Raw genomic sequence first — 26,334 nt, forward strand, 5'->3', positions numbered from 1 at the left:
TATGAATTTAAAAGAGATCAAACAAAAATTGTTAATGGATTACTTATATAGATCTTCCTCTCTATGAGAAAATTATAATTTTGCATGTAGGGAAGTATGAAGTTTCTTTAACACGTGGCAGTAAATTAGTTGCCCCATAAAAGGAAAAATTAAATTCAGTTAGCTGTAAGTCAGTAATCACCCAATAGTTCATCTATCAACCTGGAACTTGAATGGCTTGATTTCTAAAATGAAAAGAAAGGAAAATACACACAGATAATAAAGACAACTGAGCAAGCATTTTTTCAAGTAATAAAAATACATCACTACTAAATAAAATTCAACAAAAAGGTTTGTTAATACTTTATTAGTATTTTCTAATGGACAAAACATAACGCAAACCAAATAAAATTTTTAATCTTCTTTTTAGTTCAATAAAAATAACTGACATTCTGATTGTTGTTTCTTCTTTGTTAAAGAAGTATTGATAGAATAGTTAGGCACACAGTTGACACTTACTGTACAATGAATGATATGCACAAGTTATCTTTTAACACTTATAATTCTAAAATGTGCTCTTTATAGTTTTCCCTTGTAACACAGGAGCCATGCTCCTATAAGCAAAATTTACTAATAACAAAAGAATTTTACAAGGAGTGACAAAAAGACTTTTAAAACAAGTCCTTAAATAAAAGGATGCAGCAACAACGGAGTGTAAGTTGTTGGGTTAAGAAGACAGCTTAAACTAGATCTCAAAACATTAAAAATTCATTTATTTTACAATTGCTCAAATACACATGCATTAAATGAAAATATTGCACAAATTAAAATTTTAGATTGTGAAATTTTATATTGTTCTTAATTTTTTAAAAATTGGTACACTTTCCTGGTAGCACTTAACTGTTTGATTTTTTTCCAAACACCAAAGCACAAACTTAAAATGAAGGAACTGAAATATTCAAGGTTTTAAATAAAAAAAAAATAAAAAAAATTAAGGCTAACCAAGTGCATCCATTAGTCAATGGCACAATTGTTTTCAGCAACTATCAGAAAACCCTAATCATAGGAAATGCCCATCTAACCCTTATATATAAATCATACAATCAATTTTTTAGGTGAATTAATTATAAGTTAGTAGTGATGGTTTCTAAATAGCTTGTTACCTGAAAAGTCAGAAAACCCAAACAAAGAATGAGTAATTTAGAAGGTTCTTGCCTAAAGGCACCACTGACTTAAAAACACATTCAAAAATCAAATATCAGAAGACATAAAGCCTCTTCATGTATATATTCATATATGCAGTAAATGCATTAAATGTAATAACTTTATTAAACATAGTACACTGTACTTGACTTATGGGTTAAATATTTTACACACAGCTCGACCAAGTCATTCAAAAAGTATCTCTAATTTTAGCATGACCACGGCTCTCTCTGATGTAAAACATAGATGTGCAAGGAGAAGATGCATAACCATTTACACAGACTACCATTTGACATTTCTGCTTTTGAAATATAAACTCTTTTAAACAAAAATTATTTTAAAAACCCATTTACTCAAATAGTTTTTGGTATGACTGCAGTTCTCTTGCAGGGCTCCATGAAAATTCACAATCCTGCATGACCTTTCTTTCCCTGGTTGATGGCCAGCGTTCCTCACATTATCTAGAAATGCTTTTTCACATGTACACACTAGGCTCTTACTCTTAGATTTATGTCAAAAATATACTTGAAATGGGCAGGGGTATATCTGAAAATCATTGCACTTACGGCCATGCTGATGCTTCCTACAGACATGTTTCACATATTTTTTCTTCCAAAGCCTGGGGCATGAGGAGAGACCAGGGCAGGAAGACACATTGAGAAGAAGAAATATTGTATCTTCCACCAGAGTCAATAAGGATCTTTTCTCATTTGGAAGTTTAAATGAAAGGGATTTCATTTACATAATTCTGAAGACATGCAACACAGGCTGAAAATATGCATAAGTATGCACAACAGCATTATTAATAAATATGATTATTATTATAAAGCTTTAAAGGAAGGCTTTATTCTATTCAGCTTCACTTTGTAAGTAGGATCTCAGTGAGAACAAGACAATAACATCTTGTTCCAATCTTAAAGCTCCCAAACAACTGGGATACCAATACTCTGTCCCTTTATCTTAAGCACCCGGACGTTCTTTTAATACCAGCATCTTGGCTCAGTGGTCTGATAAATAGCTTCACTATTTTAAGGTTTTAGTGTTAAATATTTTTAAAACAAAAAACGCTGACACACCCAAACCCTTAGTCTGTGGAAGTTTAAAACTATGCAGAAATCCTGCATACAAAACATATGAAGACTTCCAAGATTGACAAATGGAGAATGAGAAAACTATAGGAAATGCAGAGGCTCCAAAACTGGAAAAGGTATTTTGTTGTTGTTGGTATAAAATTATTTTAGGGACTTAAATGTATACACCGAGGGGTTTTGCCAACTTGCTTTATTTAGTAGAATTTTACATTATGCAAAATATAAATAAAGCCTATTTTAAAAAATATTATAGTTCTGTTTTCATTATTTATTTTCATATATGTACACTATAATAGAGTTAAGAATTTGTATGTTTACATACGACTAATAAACTCATTTAATCCTTTGATTTGCTATTTTTGCAATCACCTAACGTATGTCTAGATCACACAATTTAAAATCATCATAAAGTAACTTTCAATAGAGTACTGTTTTTTAAATTTCCACATTTTTAGAAGTATTTGGCAGTTCTTTCAACAAATTATAGCCCCTATTATATAATCAGTAATCTCTTAAAGAAAACTGTAATAATTTCGTAACTTAAATAAGAGCCATCATATGCTTCTTTTTACACACAGAATGCCAAAATAAAGCTTATGACTGAGTACCGTAAGAGCAAAATAGAGCCCTTAAGACACATAAGAATCAATTAAAATCTGTTTTCTACCAATGAATAACAAATCCAATGAAATTTTTGTTTTGACTGGTTTTATTTTATACTAGGTTTTTACTTTATGTCACAAAACTGTAATTTGGATATAATGTTACTTCATACTTTAAGGGCATTCTGTCACTTTCCCTAGACCTGAAACAGATGTTCCAAAGATCACTCACCTGGCTATCTACACTATATCAAAATTCTGAAAAAGACCTATAAAATCATTATGCAAAACAAATCCCTCCAAATAGTACATTGCACAGTTTCCCACTGTTAAACAAATCAGCCAATTTATCTGTGAACTCGTTTTGTGCTTTCCTCAGCTCTCATATATACACTCTGGCACTTTGTCATTGCTGGAGAATGCTGATTAGTTTGAAACGGAAGAGACCAACATCATTCTTGCTTCAGATGGGGGCAGTATCCTCTCAGTGTTGCAAAAATATGCACCAAATCATTTAAGACACAGAAATCTCTCTTGGTAGTGGCTGGATAATAGACAAGGATGAGAAGAACCACAGTCTTGTGGATGTATTAATAATCTATTTTGAGACACTAAAAGACTGGTGCAGACACAACAGTATATGAGTTAAGCCCCAGAAGATCCGTCCATACCATCAGTCCTGGACAAAACGAACACCAGCTTCATAGATTGGAGTGTCACCTTTTCTGTAAAGAAGGCGCTTGAGTAGTTTGAAGTTTCTGTTTATATTTCTGCATCTGCTTTGACCGTGAATGCAGTCTGTTGAAAAGTTCACGGAATTTATACTGTGGAAATAACGTTTCCAAAAAGCCTTCCAAAAAGACATAAACCATCCTCCTATTTAACTGGTTGTGCTGAAACATTTCAAAAACACGAAGAATACCTTTCCGTGTTGTCTCAGCCCCAATAATGTGCTTCAGTTCATCTAAATGAAGCGGGGGAGAGGGGAAATAAACACAATTCATTATTCAAAGGAAATCCAAGGCCTAAACTATGCTAAGTATGTAAAGTACAAAGCAGAGTAACTGATAAATAGCAAGTATTCAGTTAATGACCTTAACATAAGTTTAATAACGGACTTAAAACTTATATACGTTTGCAAGCATGCATGCACTTATGCAATAGATACTGTGAGACAAATACAGCACAGGAGAAAGTAGGAAACCCCAAATTAGAGTTGTAATCTTGTCCCTTAATACCTATATGATAACTTACCCACCCTGAGTTTGCATCCTCATCTATAAAATGGGAATTTATAATAACCAATATCATTATAACTGTAAGAATTTATAAAGACTTGATGAGGTAATGTGAAAAGTGATCTGTAAACTCTAAAACACTATACACATACTCTTACTACATTTAATGCACAGTGAGAAATATTATAAGAAAATGTGTGAAAGCTGATCTATGATTTCAAAAAACTTGCAACACAGAAACAGTGCCATTAAAATACTAAAAGCATAAAGACACTTACAAGGGGGGAATGCAACATGAGTTAACAAGGAAAGGTTCCCTTCAAGGAAGTGACAACTGAAGTAGATTTTGCTACCTGGGCAGCATTTTCATAGGTGCAAACAGATGAAGGATTTAAGAACAGGAATGAACAAATGAGCACTAAGTGGAAACGAAAACAAGACAGGCTCAAGAAATGAGGTAGTAAAGTTTGATTGAATTTTACGATTCCTGTAAGAGAAAGTGGTGAAAAAAATGGAAAACTGACAGTAATGTGACTGTCAGGGTAAGCAAGTTTGGAGTTTACTCATAGGCAACAGGAAGTTACTAGAGACACATAAATATGGGAACACCATGTATTATTCTTTTTTGTTTTTCCTCTTTTATTCTTGAATTTTATTTTATTTTTTTATACAGCAGGTTCTTATTTGTCATCCATTTTATACACATCAGTGTATATATGTCAATCCCAATCGCCCAATTCATCACACCACCACCACCACCCCCTGGCTCCTTTCCCCCCTTGGTGTCCATAACGTTTGTTCTCTGCATCTGTGTCTCTATTTCTGCCCTGCAAACCGGATCATCTGTACCATATTTTCTAGGTTCCACATATATGCGTTAATATATGATATTTGCTTTTCTCTTTCTGACTTACTTCACTCTGTATGACAGTCTCTAGATCCAGCCACGTCTCTACAAATGACCCAATTTCGTTCCTTTTTATGGCTGAGTAATATTCCATTGTATATATGCACCACATCTTCTTTACCCATTCGTCTGTCAATGGGCATTTAGGTTGGTTCCATGACCTGGTTATTGTAAATAGTGCTGCAATAAACATTGGGGTGCATGTGTCTTTTTGAATTCTGGTTTTCTCTGGGTATATGCCCAGTAGTGGGATTGATGGGTCATATGGTAATTCTATTTTTAGTTTTTTAAGGAACCTCCATACTGTTCTCCATAGTGGCTGTATCAACTTACATTCCCACCAACAGTGCAAGAGGGTTCCCTTTTCTCCACACCCTCTCCAGCATTTGTTGTTTGTAGATTTTCTGATGATGCCCATTCTAACTGGTGTGAGGTGATACCTCATTGTAGTTTTGATTTGCATTTCTCTAATAATCAGTGATGTTGAGCAGCTTTTCATGTGCTTCTTGGCCACCTGTATGTCTTCTTTGGAGAAATGTCTGTTTAGGTCTTCTGCCCATTTTTGGATTGGGTTGATTGTTTTTTTAATATTGAGCTGCATGAGCTGTTTACATATTTTGGAGATTAATCCTTTGTCCGTTGATTCGTTTGCAAATATTTTCTCCCATTCTGAGGGTTGTCTTTTTGTCTTGTTTATGCTTCCCTTTGCTGTGTAAAAGCTTTTAAGTTTCATTAGGTCCCATTTGTTTATTTTTGTTTTTATTTCCATTACTCTAGGAGGTGGATCAAAAAAGATCCTGCTGTGATTTATGTCAAAGAGTGTTCTTCCTATGTTTTCCTCTAAGAGTTTTATAGTGTCCGGTCTTACATTTAGGTCTCGAATCCATTTTGAGTTTATTTTTGTGTATGGTGTTAGGGAGTGTTCTAATTTCATTCTTTTACATGTAGCTGTCCAGTTTTCCCAGCACCACTTATTGAAGAGACTGTCTTTTCTCCATTGTATATCTTTGCCTCCTTTGTCATAGATTAGTTGACCATAGGTGAATGGGTTTATCTCTGGGATTTCTATCCTGTTCCATTGATCTATATTTCTGTCTTTGTGCCAGTACCATATTTTCTTGATTACTGTAGCTTTGTAGTATAGATGGAAGTCTGGGAGCCTGATTCCTCCAGCTCCGTTTTTTTCCCTCAAGACCACTTTGGCTATTCGGGGTCTTTTGTGTCCTCATATAAATTTTAAGATTTTTTTGTTCTAGTTCTGTAAAAAATGCCACTGGTAATTTGATAGGGATTGCACTGAATCTGTACATTGCTTTGGGTAGTATAGTCATTTTCACAATATTGATTCTTCCAATCCAATGACATGGTATATCTCTCCATTTGTTTGTATCGTCTTTAGTTTCTTTCATCAGTGTCTTATAGTTTTCTGCATACAGGTCTTTTGTCTCCTTAGCTACGTTTATTCCTAGGTATTTTATTCTTTTTGTTGCAATGGTAAATGGGAGTGTTTCCTTAATTTCTCTTTCAGATTTTTCATCATTAGTGTATAGGAATGCAAGAGATTTCTGTACATTAATTTTGTATCCTGCAACTTTACCAAATTCATTGATTAGCTCTAGTAGTTTTCTGGTGGCATCTTTAGGATTCTCTAGATATAGTATCATGTTATCTGCAAACAGTGACAGCTTTACTTCTTTTCCGATTTGGATTCCTTTTATTTCTTTTTCTTCTCTAATTGCTGTGGCTAGGACTGCCAAAACTATGTTGAATAAGAGTGGTGAGAGTGGACATCCTTGTCTTGTTCCTGATCTTAGAGGAAATGCTTTCAGTTTTTCACCATTGAGAATGATGTTTGCTGTGAGTTTGTCGTATATTGCCTTTATTATGTTGAGGTAGGCTCCCTCTATGCCTACTTTCTGGAGAGTTTTTATCATAAGTGGGTGTTGAATTTTGTCAAAAGCTTTTTCTGCATCTACTGAGATGATCATATATGGTTTTTCTCCTTCAATTTGTTAATATGGTGTAACACATTGATTGATTTGCGTATATTGAAGAATCCCTGCATCCCTGGGATAAATCCCACTTGATCATGGTGTATGACCCTTTTTTTTTTTTTTTTAATATTCTTCTACAAATTTTTTTTTTAATTTTTTTTTTTTAATGCTATTCTTGTCTGCTTACATTCTTTTTATGTATGTATGTATGTATGTATGGCTGTGTTGGGTCTTCGTTTCTGTGCGAGGGCTTTCTCTAGTTGTGGTAAGCGGGGGCCACTCTTCATCGCGGTGCGCGGGCCTCTCACTATCGCGGCCTCTTGTTGCTGAGCACAGGCTCCAGACGCGCAGGCTCAGTAATTGTGGCTCATGGGCCGAGCTGCTCCACGGCATGTGGGATCTTCCCAGACCAGGGCTCGAACCCGCGTCCCCTGCATTGGCAGGCAGACTCTCAACCACTGTGCCACCAGGGAAGCCCGTGTATGACCCTTTTAACGTGCTGTTGGATTCTTCTTGCTAGCATTTTGTTGAGGATTTCTGCATCTTTATTCATCAGTGATATTGGTCTGTAATTTTCATTTTTTGTATTATCTTTGTCTGGTTTTGGTATCAGGGTGATGGTGGCCTTGTAAAATGAGTTTGGGAGTGTTCCTTCCTCTGCAATTCTTTGGAAGAGTTTGAGAAGGATGGGTGTTAGCTGTTCTCTAAATGTCTGATAGAATTCACCTGTGAAGCCATCTGGTCCTGGACTTTTGTTAGTTGGAAGATTTTTAATCACAATTTCAATTTCATTACTTGTGATTGGTCTGTTCATATTTTCTATTTCTTCCTGGTTCAGTCTTGGAAGGTTATACCTTTCTAAGAATTTGTCCATTTCTTCCAGGTTGTCCATTTTATTGGCATAGAGTTGCTTGTAGTAGTCTCTTAGGATGCTTTGTATTTCTGTGGTGTCTGTGGTAACTTCTCCTTTTTCATTTCTAATTTTCATGATTTGAGTCTTCTCCCTCTTTTTCTTGATGAGTCTGGCTAATGGTTTATCAATTTTCGTTATCTTCTAAAAGAACCAGCTTTTAGTTTTATTCATCTTTGCTATTGTTTCCTTTGTTTATATTTCATTTATTTCTGCTCTGATCTTTATGATTTCTTTCCTTCTACTAACTTTGGGTTTTGTTTGTTCTTCTTTCTCTAGTTCTTTTAGGTGTAAGGTTAGATTGTTTGAGATGTTTGTTGTTTCTTGAGGTAGGACTGTATTGCTATAGACTTCCCTCTTAGAACTCCTTTTGCTGCATCCCATAGGTTTTGGAGTAGTGTTTTCGTCATCATTTGTCTCTAGGTATTTTTTGATTTCCTCTGTGACCTCTTGGTTATTTAGTAACATATTGTTTAGCCTCCATGTTTGTGTTTTTTATATTTATTTCCCTGTAATTGATATCTAATCTCATAGCGCTGTGATCAGAAAAGATGCTTGATATGATTTCAATTTTCTTAAATTTACTGAGGCTTGATTTGTGACCCCAAGATATGATCAATCCTGTAGAATGATCCGTGCGCACTTGAGAAGAAAGTGTAATCTGCTGTTTTTGGATGGCATGCCCTATAAATATCAATTAAATCTATCTGGTCTATTGTGTCATTTAAACCTTGTGTTTCCTTATTAATTTTCTGTTTGGATGATCTGTCCATTGGTGTAAGTGAGGTGTTAAAGTCCCCCACTATTATTGTGTTAATGTCGATTTCCTCTTTTATAGCTGTTAGCAGTTGCCTTATGTATTGAGGTGCTCCTATGTTGGGTGCATATATATTTATAATTGTTATACTTCTTCTTGGATTGATCCCTCGATCATTACGTAGTGTCCTTCCTTGTCTCTTGTAACATTCTTTATTTTAAAGTCATTTTATCTGATATGAGTATTGCTACTCCAGCTTTCTTTTGATTTCCATTTGCATGGAATATCTTTTTCTATCCCCTCACTTTCAGTCTGGATGTGTCCCTAGGTCTGAAGTGGGTCTCTTGTAGACAGCATATATATGGGTCTTGTTTTTGTATCCATTCAGCGAGCCTGTGTCTTTTGGTTGGAGCATTTAATCCATACACATTTAAGGTAGTTACGATATGTATGTTCCTATTACCATTTTCTTAATTGTTTTGGGTTTGTTTCTATAAGTTCTTTTCTTCACTTGTGTTGCCCACCCAGAGAAGTTCCTTTAGCATTTGTTGTAGAGCTGGTATGGTGGTGCTGAATTCTCTTAGCTTTTGCTTGTCTGTAAAGCTTTTGATTTCTCCATTGAATCTGAATGAGATCCTTGCTGGGTAGAGTAATCTTGGTTGTGCGTTCTTCCATTTCATCACTTTAAATATGTCATGCCACTCCCTTCTGGCTTGTAGAGTTTCTGCTGAGAAATCAGCTGTTAACCTTATGGGAGTTGCCTTGTATGTCATTTGTCGTTTTTCCCTTGCTGCATTCAATAATTTTTCTTTGTCTTTAATTTTTGCTCTCTGAGCTTCCTGGACTTAGGTGGCTATTTCCTTTCCCATGTTAGGGAAGTTTTTGACTATAATCTCTTCAAATATTTTCTCTGGTCCTTTCTCTCTCTCTCTTCTCCTTCTGGGACCCCTGCAATGTGAATGTTGTTGCATTTAATGTTGTCCCAGATGTCTCTTAGGCTGTCTTCATTTCTTTTCATTCTTTTTTCTTTACTCTGTTCCGCAGCAGTGAATTCCATCATTCTGTCTTCCAGGTCACTTATCCGTTCTTCTGCCTCAGTTATTCTGCTATTGATTCCTTCTAGTGTAGTTTTCATTTCAGTTATTGTATTGTTCATCTCTGTTTGTTTGTTCTTTAATTCTTCCAGGTCTTTGTTAAACATTTCTTGCATCTTCTCGATCGTTGCCTCCATTCTTTTTCCGAGGTCCTGGATCATCTTCACTACCATTATTGTGAATTCTTTTTCTGGAAGGTTGCCTATCTCCACTTCATTTAGTTATTTTTCCTGGGGTTTTATCTTGCTCCTTCATCTGGTACATAGTCCTTTTCATCTTGTCTGTCTTTCTGTGAATGTGGTTTTTGTTCCACAGGCTGCAGGACTGTAGTTCTTCTTGCTTCTGCTGTCTGTCCTCTGGTGGATGAGGCTATCTAAGAGGCCTGAACAAGTTTCCTGATGGGAGGGACTTGCCTACCAGAGCAAAAGAGCTGGCTTTTGCTCTGGTGGGCAGAGCTCAGTAAAACTTTAATCTGCTTGTCTGCTGATGGGTGGGGCTGGGTTCCCTCCCTGTTGGTTGTTTGGCCTAAGGCAACCCTACACTGCAGCCTACCCGGGCTCTTTGGTGGGGCTAATGGTGGACTCTGGGAGGGCTCATGCCAAGGAGCACTTCCCAGAACTTCTGCTGCCAGTGTCCTTGTCCTCACGGTGAGCCACAGCCACCCCCTGCCTCTGCAGGAGACCCTCCAACGCCAGCAGGTAGGTCTGGTTCAGTCTCCTATGGGGTCACTGCTCCTTCCCCTGGGTCCCGATGCACACACTACTTTGTGTGTGGAGTCTCTGTTTCCCCCAGTCCCGTCGAGGTCCTGTAATCAAATCCTGCCAGCCTTCAAAGTCTGATTATCTAGGAATTCCTCCTCCTGTTGCCAGACCCCTAGGTTGGGAAGCCTGATGGGGGGCTCAGAACCTTCACTCCAGTGGGTGGACTTCCATGGTATAAGTGTCCTCCAGTTTGTGAGTCACTCACCCAGCAGTTATGGGATTTGATTTTATTGTGATTGCGCCCCTCCTACTGTCTCATTGTGGCTTCTCCTTTGTCTGTGGATGTGGGGTATCTTTTTTGGTGAGTTCCAGTGTCTTCCTGTCGATGACTATTCAGCAGTTAGCTGTGATTCCGGTGCTCTCGCAAGAGGGAGTGAGAGCACGTCCTTCTACTCCGCCATCTTGAACCAATCTCCTATTATTCTTCTTAATTATTCATAGCCAGGGCCACTATAGCAGGGGCCTCAAAAGCAATACTTTATTGCTTTCGAAAGAAACATGCAACTTCCAAAATGTATATTTCTAACTAGGGTACAATATAATGTAAAGCAAATAGTTTTTAAGTTTACTAAAAAACAGGTGAGGGATTATGTATATATAAAAATATATACTTTTACATCTATCCTCACTTCCGTCAAGTCTTCATGTAAGTGTCATCATCTCAGGGAGGCCCCCAATGGCTACCCTGTCTGCAACTGCAACTCATCTGACACCTCCCTTTTCCTGCACTATCTGTCTCCTCAGCACTTACCACTATCCAACATACTGTGCTTTATCTATTTCTTTCATCTGTTTTCTGTGTCTCCTTAGTAGAATGTAAACTCCAAGAAGGCAATGATAAGTGTAAAGAATAGTGTCTGGCTCATGAAAGGCTCTCAATAAATATTTACTGTATAAATGCATTAAGATTTCTTCCAGCCACATAACTGAGTCAGTCTATAGCACCATCTGGTTTATTCTAACAGTATATTAATATCCTAGGTTATTGTTTCTTTTCATTTTTCTAAAATGTTATTTCTGTAACTTGCTTTTTATCTCCAAATGCAACAGTATAGTCTATAGGGCAGAATAAATAGCTATGTGGCAAATTTCCAACTTAACTGTCAGAAGAGAAAGCTGATTAAAATCTATGGTGAAAATATAGTTTAAATTAAAAATAAAATTATATGAAAAGAAATAGATATTGAGAACTTAAATATTTTTCTATTCTCTACATCCACAATTAAAATGTGGAGAAGAGATATCTAGGTATTTTCAAAGATATTTATAACCAAAGAAGAGATCAAACAACCACCCAACTACACAAAACTGCTCTTATTGAGAGAAGACAAAACAGACGAAGTGAATCTAAATTAGTTAGACAGCAGTGTTCTAAAGTAACTCAAATCAGACCAACAGAATGCCACTATGTACACTTTCTTTAGGATCATGTTTTAGTAAAGATTAAGACTGGGCCAATCAGTTGTTTCAAAGGGATTCTTTGAAAAAATGTGTTTGTTCTCTTAAGTAGAACAGATATTCTTCCTGAAAACCTCATACTTCATATACTTTTATCAGCCCTTTCATCTGTCACAGAATTTATCATCAACTTCATTCTCAGAATGTTTCAAGGCAGCAAAGTGAAGTGGTTAAAAGCAACACTTTTTCTTCAAGTGGTTGAAAGCAGTGGCTTTCAAGGAACTCAGAGCTGAGTCAGAGTCCCAACACTCACTTACTAGCTATAAACCTTGGGTGACTCACCTAACCCCTTTGAGCTTCTGTTTCCTCACATATAAAGCTGTGATGTTAACAGTACCTAGGCTTCATAATGTTATGAGGATTAGTTAAAGATATATGAGAAATGCCTAGCACAGTGCCTAGTGTATGATAAGCCATCAAATGATAGTTATTATAGTCAAAAGGCAGCTATACTTAGCATGCTCAATGCCTTAAATTCAGAAGAAGTACAAATTAATAAGATTTATACTAAAAATGTTCACTTACCTGGCATAATTGAAAGTAATTTAGTTTTTCCTGCAACTCTTGTTCTCATTCGAATAGCTTTATCTCTGCATGGAACAGTCTCTGCTAAAATGCCATTTGGCCAAAAGGCATCTCTATTTAAGAAGATTAAATAAATTTTATAAACATTTTCATTTTCTAATGATACAAGTTGGTAAAATTATTCCAATTTTCTACAGAAAACACAAATGTAAACAGAAAAAGGAAACACTTCTGAAATTTTATATAGGTGTGATATTCAACAAACAGTAACTACGTACAGGGTTCAATTTTAGGTGTAAAAGGATATATACAAGAAAAAAATAACAGAAGTATGCCCTGGAATAACTTAAAACTAAGCCAATATAAAACAAATTCTGCACCCACACCTTAGAGCTGTATTGATTACCATGTTTCTTTCACATATTTAATCCATTCTCCTTTACTTTCAAGTGTGCTTGATTCCTGTTCCCTAGTTCTCAGGCCAAAGGAAGGAATTGAGCACAGTAACTAAGCTTCCATCTGGGAATTTGGTCTGAGAGAGAGAGACTGCCCAGAGTAGTCCTTCTTAACTCTTACTGCACATTAGAAAACACCTGGGAGCTTTAAAAGAGCTTAAGGACCAGGACCTCCACCAGATTAATTAAATCAGACTGTTTGCAGATGGGACCTAAGCATTAGTACTTTTTAAAGCTCTCCAAGTGATTCCAGTGTGCAGACAAGGTTGAGAATCAGTGCTCCAGAAGAACAATATTTACCCACCCTGAAACAGAATGAAGGTGCCAGGCAGGTGGTACAGCTTTTAGAAACAGTACGGTATAGTGAGGAGAAACTTAGCTTCAGATTAGAGAGACCTGTTTCCCCACTGTCCAGCACATGAGGCTTTGGGCAAGCTGCTTAACTTCTCAAATCCTCAATTTCCTTGTAACAAAACGGAGACAAAAATCCCTATCTCGTAAAATAGGATAAAATCAGAAAGTGTACGTAAAGTAGTTGGACAGTGCCAAGTAAACAGTGTTCGATACTGACAGTTCCCTTCTTTCTGTTACTTCAAAGTACGTGATGCCATGAATGTTTATGCCTTGCTTATCTCTCACTTTTAGAAAAGACGTTTATTTCTCTGCCATGGCATGCTTTCTTTGAAGGGACTGAACCTTACCCCTCAGTCCCTGGTAAGAGGGCTAGACACAGAGAAGGGGCTCAGAATATTTTTGCAGAATGAACATATGAATTGGAGTATCATTACTCTTAATTTGAACCTTTTCAGAGGTTCAAATAGTTAATAAAAATTTAGACCGTGGACATACATATTTCTAAAATTCTTCATTTAAAATCAAGGTTAGTGGGGACTCCCCTGGTGGTGCAGTGGTTAAGAATCCGCCTGCCAATGCAGGGGATATGGGTTCGATCCCTGGTCTGGGAAGATCCCACATGCCACGGAGCAACTAAGCCCATGTGCCGCAACTACTGAGCCCACGTGCTGCAACTACTGAGCCCACATGCCACAACTACTGAGCCCACGTGCTGCAACTACTGAAGCCCGCCCACCTAGAGGCCATGCTCCATAACAAGAGAAGCCACTGCAATGAGAAGCCCACACACCACAACTAAGAGTAGTCCCCGCTCGCAGCAACTAGAGAAAGCCAGCATGCAGCAATGAAGACCCCAGGTAGCCAGCCAGCCAATCAATCAATCAATCAATCAATCAAATCAAGGTTAGCAAATACAACTGAGAAAAATTAATCCTGGAAACTAGGTAACCTGATTATATGACCATGCCATGTCTACATTAATATTTCCATTATTTTAAAGCCACATTACTATGATAAAATGTAGCCTAACATCTTAAAGATTTTTCATTTACACTTTTTTCTATTCTGGTTTTAAAAAAACAAAGATGAATAGGTCCATGGGACAAATGTTTATAATTCTTGCAAGTCTTTTTGCTCATCAGTGATGACTAAAACCAACTGTAAGGCCAGGAAGAGAAGGAATGCAATGAAAGTTAGTGATAACAATGCTCAACTCTGTACTATCTGAAAGAAGTGACTGTGTCTTAAGACATACCTGAAACGTTTCACTAAGTCGGCTACTTGCTCAGGTGAGGTCATCCAGTCAACATGGTCAACTATTTTTCTGAAAGCAAAGAAATTCAAATGAGTAAGGTCAAAATTTTAGAAGGTGAATAAAATAAAGAAACATTACTTCCATGGAGTAAGCAACTTAATTTGTATGAAGATTATCTCTGAGAGCAATAGTCTGCTTTAATGATCTTCAAAGACCCAGAGAAGGAAATTCCCCTACAAAAGGTTGAGCAATCTACTTCCAGAAGTAAAACTTCAAAAGCTAAGTAAGATCACCTCTAAGTAGTTTAAGAAAAAAAAGTGGTACCTATTAATAGTATCACCATATGTGGCTCTAATAAGCTGCTGAAGTAGGTTTTTGATATTCCTTCGCAACCACTGATTTCTCTCTTTTAAGTCGAATACTTCATCCATGAGAAGCAGCATTACCCTAAGTGGAATATTGTCATCCACCTGACAAAATATGGGAAGAAATAAGGATACGTTTATTTGAGTTACCTATCTACTATGAATGGCTGATTTTCCTGCTTTTACCAAATGACTGTTACTATTTACAGGTTGGAGAACAAGTTATACTATAGCCTTTGTAACCAACATTTCATTATAATTTAGAAAAAATATTTTTAACAGCCATTTTGACAGAATACAGAATTTTACAACTCTACAATGATGAGTAAATTCCAAGGCTGTAGTGAAAAAAACTTCTCAAACTGGATTCATGATGGTCTTAGGAAAAGATGATTTGGGATCTTGCAGTAGAGTCTGTATTAGTTTATAAGGCAAAGGTTAGCCCCTTTGCCTATTCTCTGGGGCATCTTTTTCAAATGAACAAAATATTCTCAGCATTTCTCTTTATTTGATAGAACAAAATACAATCTACACAGAGCAATCTGTTTTGCTCGGTTACTGGGTTGTATGTATATAGGTATTTTCATGAAAAAGAAGCTGAAATAAAATCCAGCTAACATTACAAAAGGCAACTAGATTACTAGAATTTTCCTTTTATTTTTAAGAAGTAAAAATTTGTACACTTTCATCATGGGAATATTCAATTAATGATATAAAAAGTAAAGAAAGACAACTAGAATGCTTTGATGCCCAAATATATCAATATATATAAAACAAAAAATAGGTGCAGGTTTAGAACTGCAACAAAACTCCATAATTGCCAGTAATTTTGTAATTCTTTCATCACTAAGCCAGTCTTTCCAATTATTTCCTCATCAATGTTATAATTTAAATACTTAAATTTTTTCATGAGAAAACAGCATGAGTCATACATTTTTCACTGTGTTGTAAACATTTTCTTAGCGTACCTTCTCTTTCACATATTTTTCAATAGCTTAACCACTTTGGAGGCAAAAATCACTACGGCTCTATTCTCTGATCAAGTATAGTCATGAGTCTGATGCCACATGACAATTCTAATAAACAGTTAAATTGTAAAAACCCTTAACAAAAGGTATAATGTTATGGATATTACAACAGTACAATGCATAATAAACATTCTAAAATATTCTTGAAAAAAAAATATTATCTTTAAGTCAGTTTATTATAAAGAAATTCAATGAGAAACTGAAGAGAGATAATTATAACTTTAAAATAACTCTGCCTAATAGAATAGAATATAAAGTCCAGACCCAAATATATAAAATAAAAAGATTTGTGACAAGGGAGAAACATACACTAGGAAAAGAGGGCCTTCTCAGTAAATGGTGCTTAGGTCAATTGGACCCCTACCTCATTCCACACACAACAATCGATCCTAGATGAATGGCAAATCTAAGTTTTGGCACGGTAAACAAAAACAAGTTTTAAAGAAAATCATAGGAGAACATCTTTGTGACCTTGCAGTAGGCACAGATTATACACAGAGCATAAAAGCACACAAAGTAGAAGATATTCACAATACACAAATACTTATATCTGACAAAGAAACAATATTCAGATTATACAATGCACTCTTACTAATCAAAGACAAAGACAGCCAAGCCAACAGAAAAAAAATGGGGGAAAGAGCTAGACATGTAAGACAGGACACCCAAATGGCCAATAAACTTATGAAAAGACGTTCAACATTTTAACAGCCATCAGAGAAATGGAAATCCACATGAGATACAACAAAGAGAATGGCTAAAATTAAAAAGGCATAACATATTGAGTTTTGGCAGGCTGTGAACCACTGAAATTCTCATGCATTGCTGATGGCAGTGGAAGCGGCACACACACTTCAGAAAACTATTTGACAGTATCTATTAAAATTGAATTTTTGCATAACCTCTGACCAAGCAATTCCATTCCTGGGTACAGAAAGAAATATGTACTTATTTATTTAATCAAAAGACAAGTACCATAATGTTCATAGGAGTACAGTTCGTAATACAGCAAATAAATTGTACTATATTTACAAAATGTAATTGTACTATAATTACAAAATTGTACTATAAGGCCACAAAAATGAAGAAACCACAATCACATGAAACAAACATGGAAGATTATCACAATGTTGAGCAAAAAATGTCAGACTTAAAGGAGTACATACCTCATAGTTTCATTTATATAAAGTATAAATGCAGGGTAGAAGTCAGGATAGTGATTATCTTTGGCAGGGGAGAGGATAGTGACAGGAAGAGAGCATTAGGGGCTTTCTGGGGTACTGGCAATGTTCTGTTTCTTGTTTATAGTGTTGATTACATGGATATGTTCAGTTTGTAAGAATTCATCAAACAATGTTTACAATATATGTACATTAATGACAGATATACATATTATACTTTATTAAAAAGTTAAAAAGATCTGTCAAGCATGATATGAATTTCAACTGAATGCTACCAAAATAAAATTCACTCACAGTATCATCAAGTTGAGCTGAAACTCGACAATGTTCAGGATCTGAATCAGTCTTCGGAATTAAAGGAGGAACCTAATATTTAAAAAAACAAAAAACAAAAAACAAAGTAAACACACTAAAGCAGAAAATGAAAGAACACAATACAATAAACCAAAATGAGTATCAAATATAATGAATAGCATTTGATTTGATTTTGGGGACAATATATAAACAAAATTTATATAGCATTAACAAAGTATTAATGATCTACAGTTAGAAACCCAATATAAAAGGGTAATTATTTCATTACCAACAGATTTTCTTTCCTTTAAAAAAGGATTCATTTTGAGTTGGATGGAGATATTACTCAAACTCCCATACTTTTTAGAATTTAAAGCTAAGTAAGATTAAATGATTTAAAGACCAAAAATTAGTAGCACAGCCGGGGAATAGAACTCCAATCTTTTTTCTTTTACCATAAAGAGCCTGACAGTATGCTAATAGGCCTAAAGGAACTAATTAACTGACTGTTATATAATGTAAGTTATGGGGGAAAAGGACAGAAAGACCAGTGCTAGTTGATAACCATTTCTCAGCACAGGAAGGACCATCAAATCACCTATTATAACCCCTTCACATTACTGGTGAGGAAAAAGAAGCCTGGAAAAGTTCAGTGACTTTTGTACGAAGTCGTATGGGTAGCTATCAGCAGAAGCAGCACAAGACAACCCTCACTTCAGTGTTAGTGTACTTGCCCATGATTAGAAATTCAGATGAAACATCAGAAAATGTATGAGAATCAATAGAAAAGTACGATTTACACACACTATATTTTAGGAGTTGCCTCTTAGAATAAAGAAATTCTGTCAGTGTTTATATATATGTCCTCTTCATTGAAACATTCTAATAGTTACACGATTTAATAGTCTTGATTATAACCTTAAACAACTAGGTCAAAATTATTTAAAAAATGTAAATTAGGAAGCAAAAACTACTTGGTCAACTACCTATTCTGCTAGCGTAATGAAAAAGCTTCCCAGGAAACTCTTCTATGCCTCTCACAGGTATATACACAGGTAAGATATGGCTGCAGAGATTGATGATGTTGAAAGACTTCTCCTCTCTTTGATCTCGTGAATCTTGATCGTGTGACTCGGGAGAAATTAGACTATGTTTGCTGATGAATACTAGTAAAACTAATTTACACAACAGCACATACCTGTTTTGTTATAAAATTTAATGACATTATAGAATAAACATGGCTAAATAGAATAAAACAGTACAAAGAATGTTAACTACACTAATTTTAAATATGTGCTTTACATGGATTTTAAAATTCTACTGTAGCAGAGACTGAGGAGTGAATGGATTTTACAGTATCCATTTTTGATAAGAATTCATTCTCTTTAGTTTTTTAATTCTTTATGAGACCATGTGTTTATAGGGCTTTGGACTTATAAAGGAAAATAAGGTAAATCTAAGCAGGAGCTCAGTAAATCTTAGTTGACCTGAAAATAGTTTCCTTTAGGCATTACTGAAAACATCTTACCTTGAAAAATGATTGCCTTATGTCTTGACCTAATCTTTCTGACATTTTGCCCATGTTGTCTGACATTTTAGTCATTCCCTCTGCCAAGCTATCAGGAAGGGATTTAACTGCATTTGAAACATTCCTCATAGAATTTCGAAGCGGATTTACAAAAGTGTCCATCTAAAGGGGAAAAGATATTATATCATGACTTCACTGTATCAGATTAGTTATTCAACTGAGCATGGGAAAATACAGAGTGCAACACATGAAAGATGTAATAATTTTCCAGTCTATAATATCTCATTGCATTTTAAAAGGATAAACTGTTGTCTTCAGTGTGTCTTTAAAATGTATTTTCAGACACAAATATATGAATAAAATTTTTGAGTGATATGGTTATTGGTAGAAAATGAATATACACCTTGGGTTGCCTTCTTATTAAGAAAAACTCTGAAAACATGAGAATTTTTCCAAAATAGAAATTGATGCAAGTATAAACAGCTACTACATACTTCCGCCACAAATTCAAGGCAACATGACATAGATATCCTGAGGTGATATTAAAAAGCAAACAAGCAGATAAAATAAACAGCTCAAATAACTAACAAGTAAGATTTATTTTTTAAAAAAATAATTTTAAGGATATGTTACATGCTCAATTAGAATATATGGAAGGAATCTGTAAACTATTAGGAAGAAGAAAAGAAGCTGCAAATCAGACATGTAAGCCATACTTTATTAAGGGAGAATAGAAAAACGATAAAGAAAATATGATAAGAGATATAAAAAGAAATGATCTCAGAGGGATAGGAAGCTTTAAAATTGACATTCTGAGAGGAGCTTCAAGATGGCGGAAGAGTAAGATGTGGAGACCACCTTCCTCTCCACAAATACATCAGAAATGCATCTACATGTGGAACAGCTCCTACAGAACACCTACTGAACGCTGGCAGAAGACCTCAGACGTCCCAAAAGGCAAGAAACTCCCCACGTACCTGGGTAGCACAAAAGAAAAAAGAAAAGACAGAGACAAAAGAATAGGTATGGGACCCGCACCAGTGGGAGGGAGCTGTGAAGGAGGAAAGGTTTCCACACACTAGGAAGCCCCTTCGTGGGCGGAGACGGCGGGTGGCAGAGGGGGGAAGCTTCGGAGACACGGAGGAGAGCGCAGCCACAGGGGTGCGGAGGGCAAAGCGAAGAGATTCCCGCACAGAGGATCGGTGCCGACCAGCACTCACCAGCCCGAGAGGCTCGTCTGCTCACCTGCCGGGGCGGGCGGGGGCTGGGAGCTGAGGCTCGGGCTTCGGTCGGATTGCAGGGAGAGGACTGGGGTTGTCTGCGGGAACACAGCCTGAAGGGGTTAGTGCACCACAGCTAGCCGGGAGGGAGTCCGGGAAAAGGTCTGGACCTGCCGAAGAGGCAAGAGACTTTTTCTTGCCTCTTTGTTTCCTGGTGCGTGAGGAGAGGGGATTAAGAAAGCCACTTAAAGGAGCACCAGAGATGGGCGCGAGCCACGGCTATCAGCACGGACCCCAAAGACGGGCATGAGACGCTAAAGCTGCGGCTGCAGCCACCAAGAAGCCTGTGTGCAAGCACAGGTCACTATCCACACCTCCCCTCCCGGGATCCTGTGCAGCCCGCCACTGCCAGGCTCCTGTGATCCAGGGACAACTTCCCCGGGAGAACACACTGTGCACCTCAGGCTGGTGCAATGTCATCCCGGCCTCTGCCGCTGCAGACTCGCCCCGCATTCTGTACCCCTCCCTCGCCCCGGGCCTGAGTGAGCCAGAGTACCCTAATCAGCCGCTCCTTTAACCCATCCTGTCTGAGTGAAGAACAGACGCCCTCAGGCGACCTACACGCAGAGGCGGGTCCAAATCCAAAGCTGAACCCTGGGAGCTGTGCGAACAAAGAAGAGAAAGGGAAATCTCTCCCAGCAGCCTCAGGAGCAGCGTGATGTACCCTGCATCTGAGGAATACCTGAAGAGACAACAAATCATCCCAAATTGACGAGGTGGACTTTGGGAGCAAAGATATATATATATATTTTTTCCCCTTTTTCTCTTTTTGTGAGTGTGTACGTGTATGCTTCTGTGTATGATTTTCTCTGTATAGCTTTCCTTTAACCATTTATCCTAGGATTCTCCCCATCCATTTTTTGTTTTGTTTTTTAACTCTAAAAATTTTTTTTCTTAATAATTATTTTTTATTTAAATAACTTTATTTTATTTTATCTTCTTTCTTTCTTTCTATTTTTTCTCCCTTTTATTCTCAGCTGTGTGGATGAAAGGCTCTTGGTGCTCCAGCCAGGTGTCAGGGATGGGCCTCTGAGGTGGAAGAGCCAACTTCAGGACACTGGTCCGCAAGAGACCTCCCAGCTCCACGTAATATCAAATGGCAAAAGTCTCCCAGAGATCTCCATCTTAACACCAAGACCCAGCTTCACTCAATGACCAGCAAGCTACAGTGCTGGACACCCTATGCCAAACAACTAGCAAGACAGGAACACAACCCCATCCATTAGCAGAGAGGCTGCCTAAAATCATAATAAGGCCACAGACACCCCAAAACACACCACCAGATGTGGACCTGCCCAGCACAAAGACAAGATCCAGCGTCATCCACCAGAACAGAGGCACTAGTCCCCACCACCAGGAAGCCTGAACAACCCACTGAAACAACCTTAGCCACTGGGGACAGACACCAAAAACAACAGGAACTACGAACCTGCAGCCTGCGAAAAGGAAACCCCAAAGACAGTAAGTTAAGCAAAATGAGAAGACAGAAAAACACACAGCAGATGAAGGAGCAAGGCAAAAACCCACCAGACTTAACAAATGAAGAGGAAATAGGCAGTCTACCTGAAAAAGAATTCAGAATAATGATAGTAAAGATGATCCAAAATCTAGGAAATAGAAAAGAGGAAATACAAGAAACGTTTAACAAGGACCTAGAAGAACTAAAGAGCAAACAAACAATGATGAACAACACAATAAATGAAATTAAAAATTCTCTAGAAGGGATCAATAGCAGAATAACTGAGGCAGAAGAACGCATAAGTGACCTGGAAGATAAAATAGTAGAAATAACTACCGCAGAGCAGAATAAAGAACAAAGAATGAAAAGAACTGAGGACAGTCTCAGACACCTCTGGGACATTAAACGCACCAACATTCGAATTATAGGGGTCCAAGAACAAGAAGAGAAAAAGAAAGGGACTGAGAAAATATTTGAAGAGATTATAGTTGAAAACTTCCCTAATATGGGAAAGGAAATAGTTAATCCAGACCAGGAAGCACAGAGAGTCCAACGCAGGATAAATCCAAGGAGAAACACACCAAGACACATATTAATCAAACTGGCAAAAATTAAAGACAAAGAAAAAATATTAAAAGCAGCAAGGGAAAAACAACAAATAACACACAAGGGAATCCCCATAAGGTTAACAGCTGATCTTTCAGCAGAAACTCTGCAAGCCAGAAGGGAGTGGCAGGACATATTTAAAGTGATGAAGGAGAAAAACCTACAACCGAGATTACTCTACCCAGCAAGGATCTCATTCAGATTTGATGGAGAAATTAAAATCTTTACAGACAAGCAAAAGCTAAGAGAATTCAGCACCACCAAACCAGCTTTACAACAAATGCTAAAGGAACTTCTCTAGGCAAGAAACACAAGAGAAGGAAAACACCTACAATAACAAACATAAAATATTTAAGAAAATGGGAATAGGAACATACGTATCGATAATTACCTTAAATGTAAATGGATTAAATGGTCCAACCAAAACACATAGACTGGCTGAATGGATACAAAAACAAGACCCATATATATGCTGTCTACAAGAGACCCACTTCAGACCTAGGGACACATACAGACTGAAAGTGAGGGGATGGAAAAAGATTCCATGCAAATGGAAATCAAAGGAAAGCTGGAGTAGCAATTCTCATATCAGACAAAATAGACTTTAAAATAAAGACTATTACAAGAGACAAAGAAGGACACTACATAATGATCAAGGGATTGATCCAAGAAGAAGATATAACAATTGTAAATATTTATGCACTCAACACAGGAGCACGTCAATACATAAGGCAAATACTAACAGCCATAAAAGGGGAAATCGACAGTAACACAATCATAGTAGGGGACTTTTACACCCCACTTTCAACAATGGACAGATCATCCAAAATGAAAATAAATAAGAAAACACAAGCTTTAAATGATACATTAAAAAAATGTACTTAATTGATATTTATAGGACATTCCATCCAAAAACAACATAATACACATTTTCTCAAGTGCTCAGGGAACATCTCCAGGATAGATCATATCTTGGGTCACAAATCAAGCCTTGGTAAATTTAAGAAAATTGAAATCGTATCAAGTATCTCTTCCGACCACAATGCTATGAGACTAGATATCAATTACAAGAAAAAATCTGTAAAAAAAAATACACACACATGGAGGCTAAACAATACACTACTTAATAACAAAGAGATCACTGAAGAAATCAAAGAGGAAATCAAAAAATACCTAGAAACAAATGACAACGAAAACACGATGACCCAAAACCTTTGGGATGCAGCATAAGCAGTTCTAAGAGGGAAGTTTATACCAATACAATCCTACCTTAAGAAACAAGAAACATCTCAAATAAACAACATAACCTTACACCTAAAGCAATTAGAGAAAGAAGAACAAAAAACCCCAAAGTTAGCAGAAGGAAAGAAATCATAAAGATCAGATCAGAAATAAATCAAAAAGAAATGAAGGAAACGACAGCAAAGATCAATAAAACTAAAAGCTAGTTCTTTGAGAAGATAAACAAAATTGATAAGTCATTAGCCAGACTCATCAAGAAAAAGAGGGAGAAGACTCAAATCAATAGAATTAGAAATGAAAAAGGAGAAGTAACAACTGACACTGCAGAAATACAAAGGATCATGAGAGATTACTACAAGCAACTCTATGCCAATAAAATGGACAACCTGGAAGAAATGGACAAATTCTTGTAATGCACAACCTGCCGAGACTCAAGCAGGAAGAAATAGAAAATATGAACAGACCAAACACAAGCACTGAAATAGAAACTGTGATTAAAAATCTTCCAACAAACAAAACCCCAGGACCAGATGGCTTCACAGGCGAATTCTATCAAACATTTAGAGAAGAGCTAACACCTATCCTTCTCAAAGTCTTCCAAAATATAGCAGAGGGAGGAACACTCTCAAACTCATTCTACGAGGCCAACATCACCCTGATAGAAAACCAGACAAAGATGTTACAAAGAAAGAAAACTACAGATCAATATCACTGATGAACATAGAAGCAAAACTCCTCAACAAAATACTAGCAAACAGAATCCAATAGCACATTAAAAGGATCATACACCATGATCAAGTGGGGTTTATCCCAGGAACGCAAGGATTCTTCAATATACGCAAATCAATCAATGTGATACACCATATTAACAAACTGAAGGAGAAAACGATATGATCATCTCAATCGATGCAGAGAAAGCTTTTGACAAAATTCAACACCCATTTATGATAAAAACCCTGCAGAAAGTAGGCATAGAGGGAACTTTCCTGAACATAACAAAGGCCATATATGACAAACCCACAGCCAACATCGTTCTCAATGGTGAAAAACTGAAACCATTTCCTCTAAGATCAGGAAAAAGACAAGGTTGCCCACTCTCACCACTATTATTCAACATAGTTTTGGAAGTTTTAGCCACAGCAAAAAGAGAAGAAAAAGAAATAAAAGGAATCCAAATTGTAAAAGAAGAAGTAAAGCTGTCACTGTTTTCAGACGACATGATACTATACACAGAGAATCCTAAAGATGCTACCAGAAAACTACTAGAGCCAATCAATGAATTTGGTAAAGTAGCAGGATACAAAATTAATGCACAGAACTCTCTTGCATTCCTATACACTAATGATGAAAAATCTGAAAGTGAAATTAAGAAAACACTCCCATTTACCACTGCAACAAAAAGAATAAAATAACTAGGAATAAACCTAGCTAAGGAGACAAAAGACCTGTATGCAGAAAATTATAAGACACTGATGAAAGAAATTAAAGATGATACAAATAGATGGAGAGATATACCATGTTCTTGGATTGGAAGAATCTACATTGTGAAAATGACTCTACTACCCAAAGCAATCTACAGATTCAACGCAATCCCTATCAAACTACCACTGGCATTTTTCACAGAACTAGAACAAAAAATTTCACAATTTGTATGGAAACACAAAAGACCCCGAATAGCCCAAGCAATCTTGAGAAAGAAAAACAGAGCTGAAGGAATCAGGCTCCTGGACTTCAGACTATACTACAAAGCTACAGTAATCAACACAGTATGGTACTGGCACAAAAAAACAGAAATATAGAGCAATGGAACAGGATAGAAAGCCCAGAGATAAACCCACACACATATGGTCACCTTATCTTTAATAAAGGAGGCAAGAATATACAGTGGAGAAAAGACAGCCTCTTCAATAAGTGGTGCTGGGAAAACTGGACAGGTACATGTAAAAGTATGAAATTAGAACACTCCCTAACACCATACACAAAAATAAACTCAAAATGGATTTAAGACCTAAATGTAAGGCCAGACACTATCAAACTCTTAGAGGAAAACATAGGCAGAACACTCTATGACATAAATCACAGCAAGATCCTTTTTGACCCACCTCCTAGAGAAATGGAAATAAAAACAAAAATAAACAAATGGGACCTAATGAAACTTAAAAGCTTTTGCACAGCAAAGGAAACCATAAACACGACGAAAAGACAATCCTCAGAATGGAAGAAAATACTTACAAATGAAGCAACTGACAAAGGATTAATCTCCAAAATTTACAAGCAGCTCATGCAGCTCAATATCAAAAAAAAACAAACAACCCAATCCAAAAATGGGCAGAAGACCTAAATAGACATTTCTCCAAAGAAGATATACAGATTGCCAACAAGCACATGAAAGGATGCTCAACATCATTAATCATTAAAGAAATGCAAATCAAAACTACAATGAGATATCATCTCACACTGGTCAGAATGGCCATCATCAAAAAATCTACAAACAATAAATGCTGGAAAGGGTGTGGAGAAAAGGGAACCCTCTTGCACTGTTGGTGGGAATGTAAATTGATACAGCCACTATGGAGAACAGTATGGAGGTTCCTTAAAAAACTACAAATAGAACTACCATACAACCCAGCAATCCCAGTACTGGGCATATACCCTGAGAAAACCATAATTCAAAAAGAGTCATGTACCAAAATGTTCATTGCAGCTCTATTTACAATAGCCAGGACAGGGAAGCAACCTAAGTGTCCATCAACAGATGAATGGATAAA

At 36.8% G+C, this 26,334-nt stretch overlaps 1 protein-coding gene across 4 annotated transcripts in view; it reads right to left on the reverse strand.

Annotated features, from left to right (window-relative positions):
- Nucleotides 1-330: 330 nt before the first annotated feature.
- Nucleotides 331-26,334, reverse strand: part of SNX13 (sorting nexin 13) — a 146,827-nt gene continuing 120,823 nt past the window's right edge. For all 4 annotated transcript variants that reach the window (XM_028164514.2, XM_007164874.3, XM_057549918.1 and 1 more), the window contains 6 exons: nucleotides 18,980-19,141; nucleotides 17,452-17,523; nucleotides 14,908-15,053; nucleotides 14,584-14,652; nucleotides 12,520-12,632; nucleotides 331-3,839 (listed from right to left, as the gene is read on the reverse strand). In XM_028164514.2, the coding sequence (XP_028020315.2) occupies nucleotides 3,592-3,839; nucleotides 12,520-12,632; nucleotides 14,584-14,652; nucleotides 14,908-15,053; nucleotides 17,452-17,523; nucleotides 18,980-19,141 (810 nt within the window). In that variant the 3' untranslated portion in view covers nucleotides 331-3,591. The remainder of the gene's footprint in view (nucleotides 3,840-12,519; nucleotides 12,633-14,583; nucleotides 14,653-14,907; nucleotides 15,054-17,451; nucleotides 17,524-18,979; nucleotides 19,142-26,334) is intronic.

This window comes from Balaenoptera acutorostrata, chromosome 7 (genome assembly GCF_949987535.1).
Source record: "Balaenoptera acutorostrata chromosome 7, mBalAcu1.1, whole genome shotgun sequence".
NCBI lineage: Eukaryota > Metazoa > Chordata > Mammalia > Artiodactyla > Balaenopteridae > Balaenoptera > Balaenoptera acutorostrata.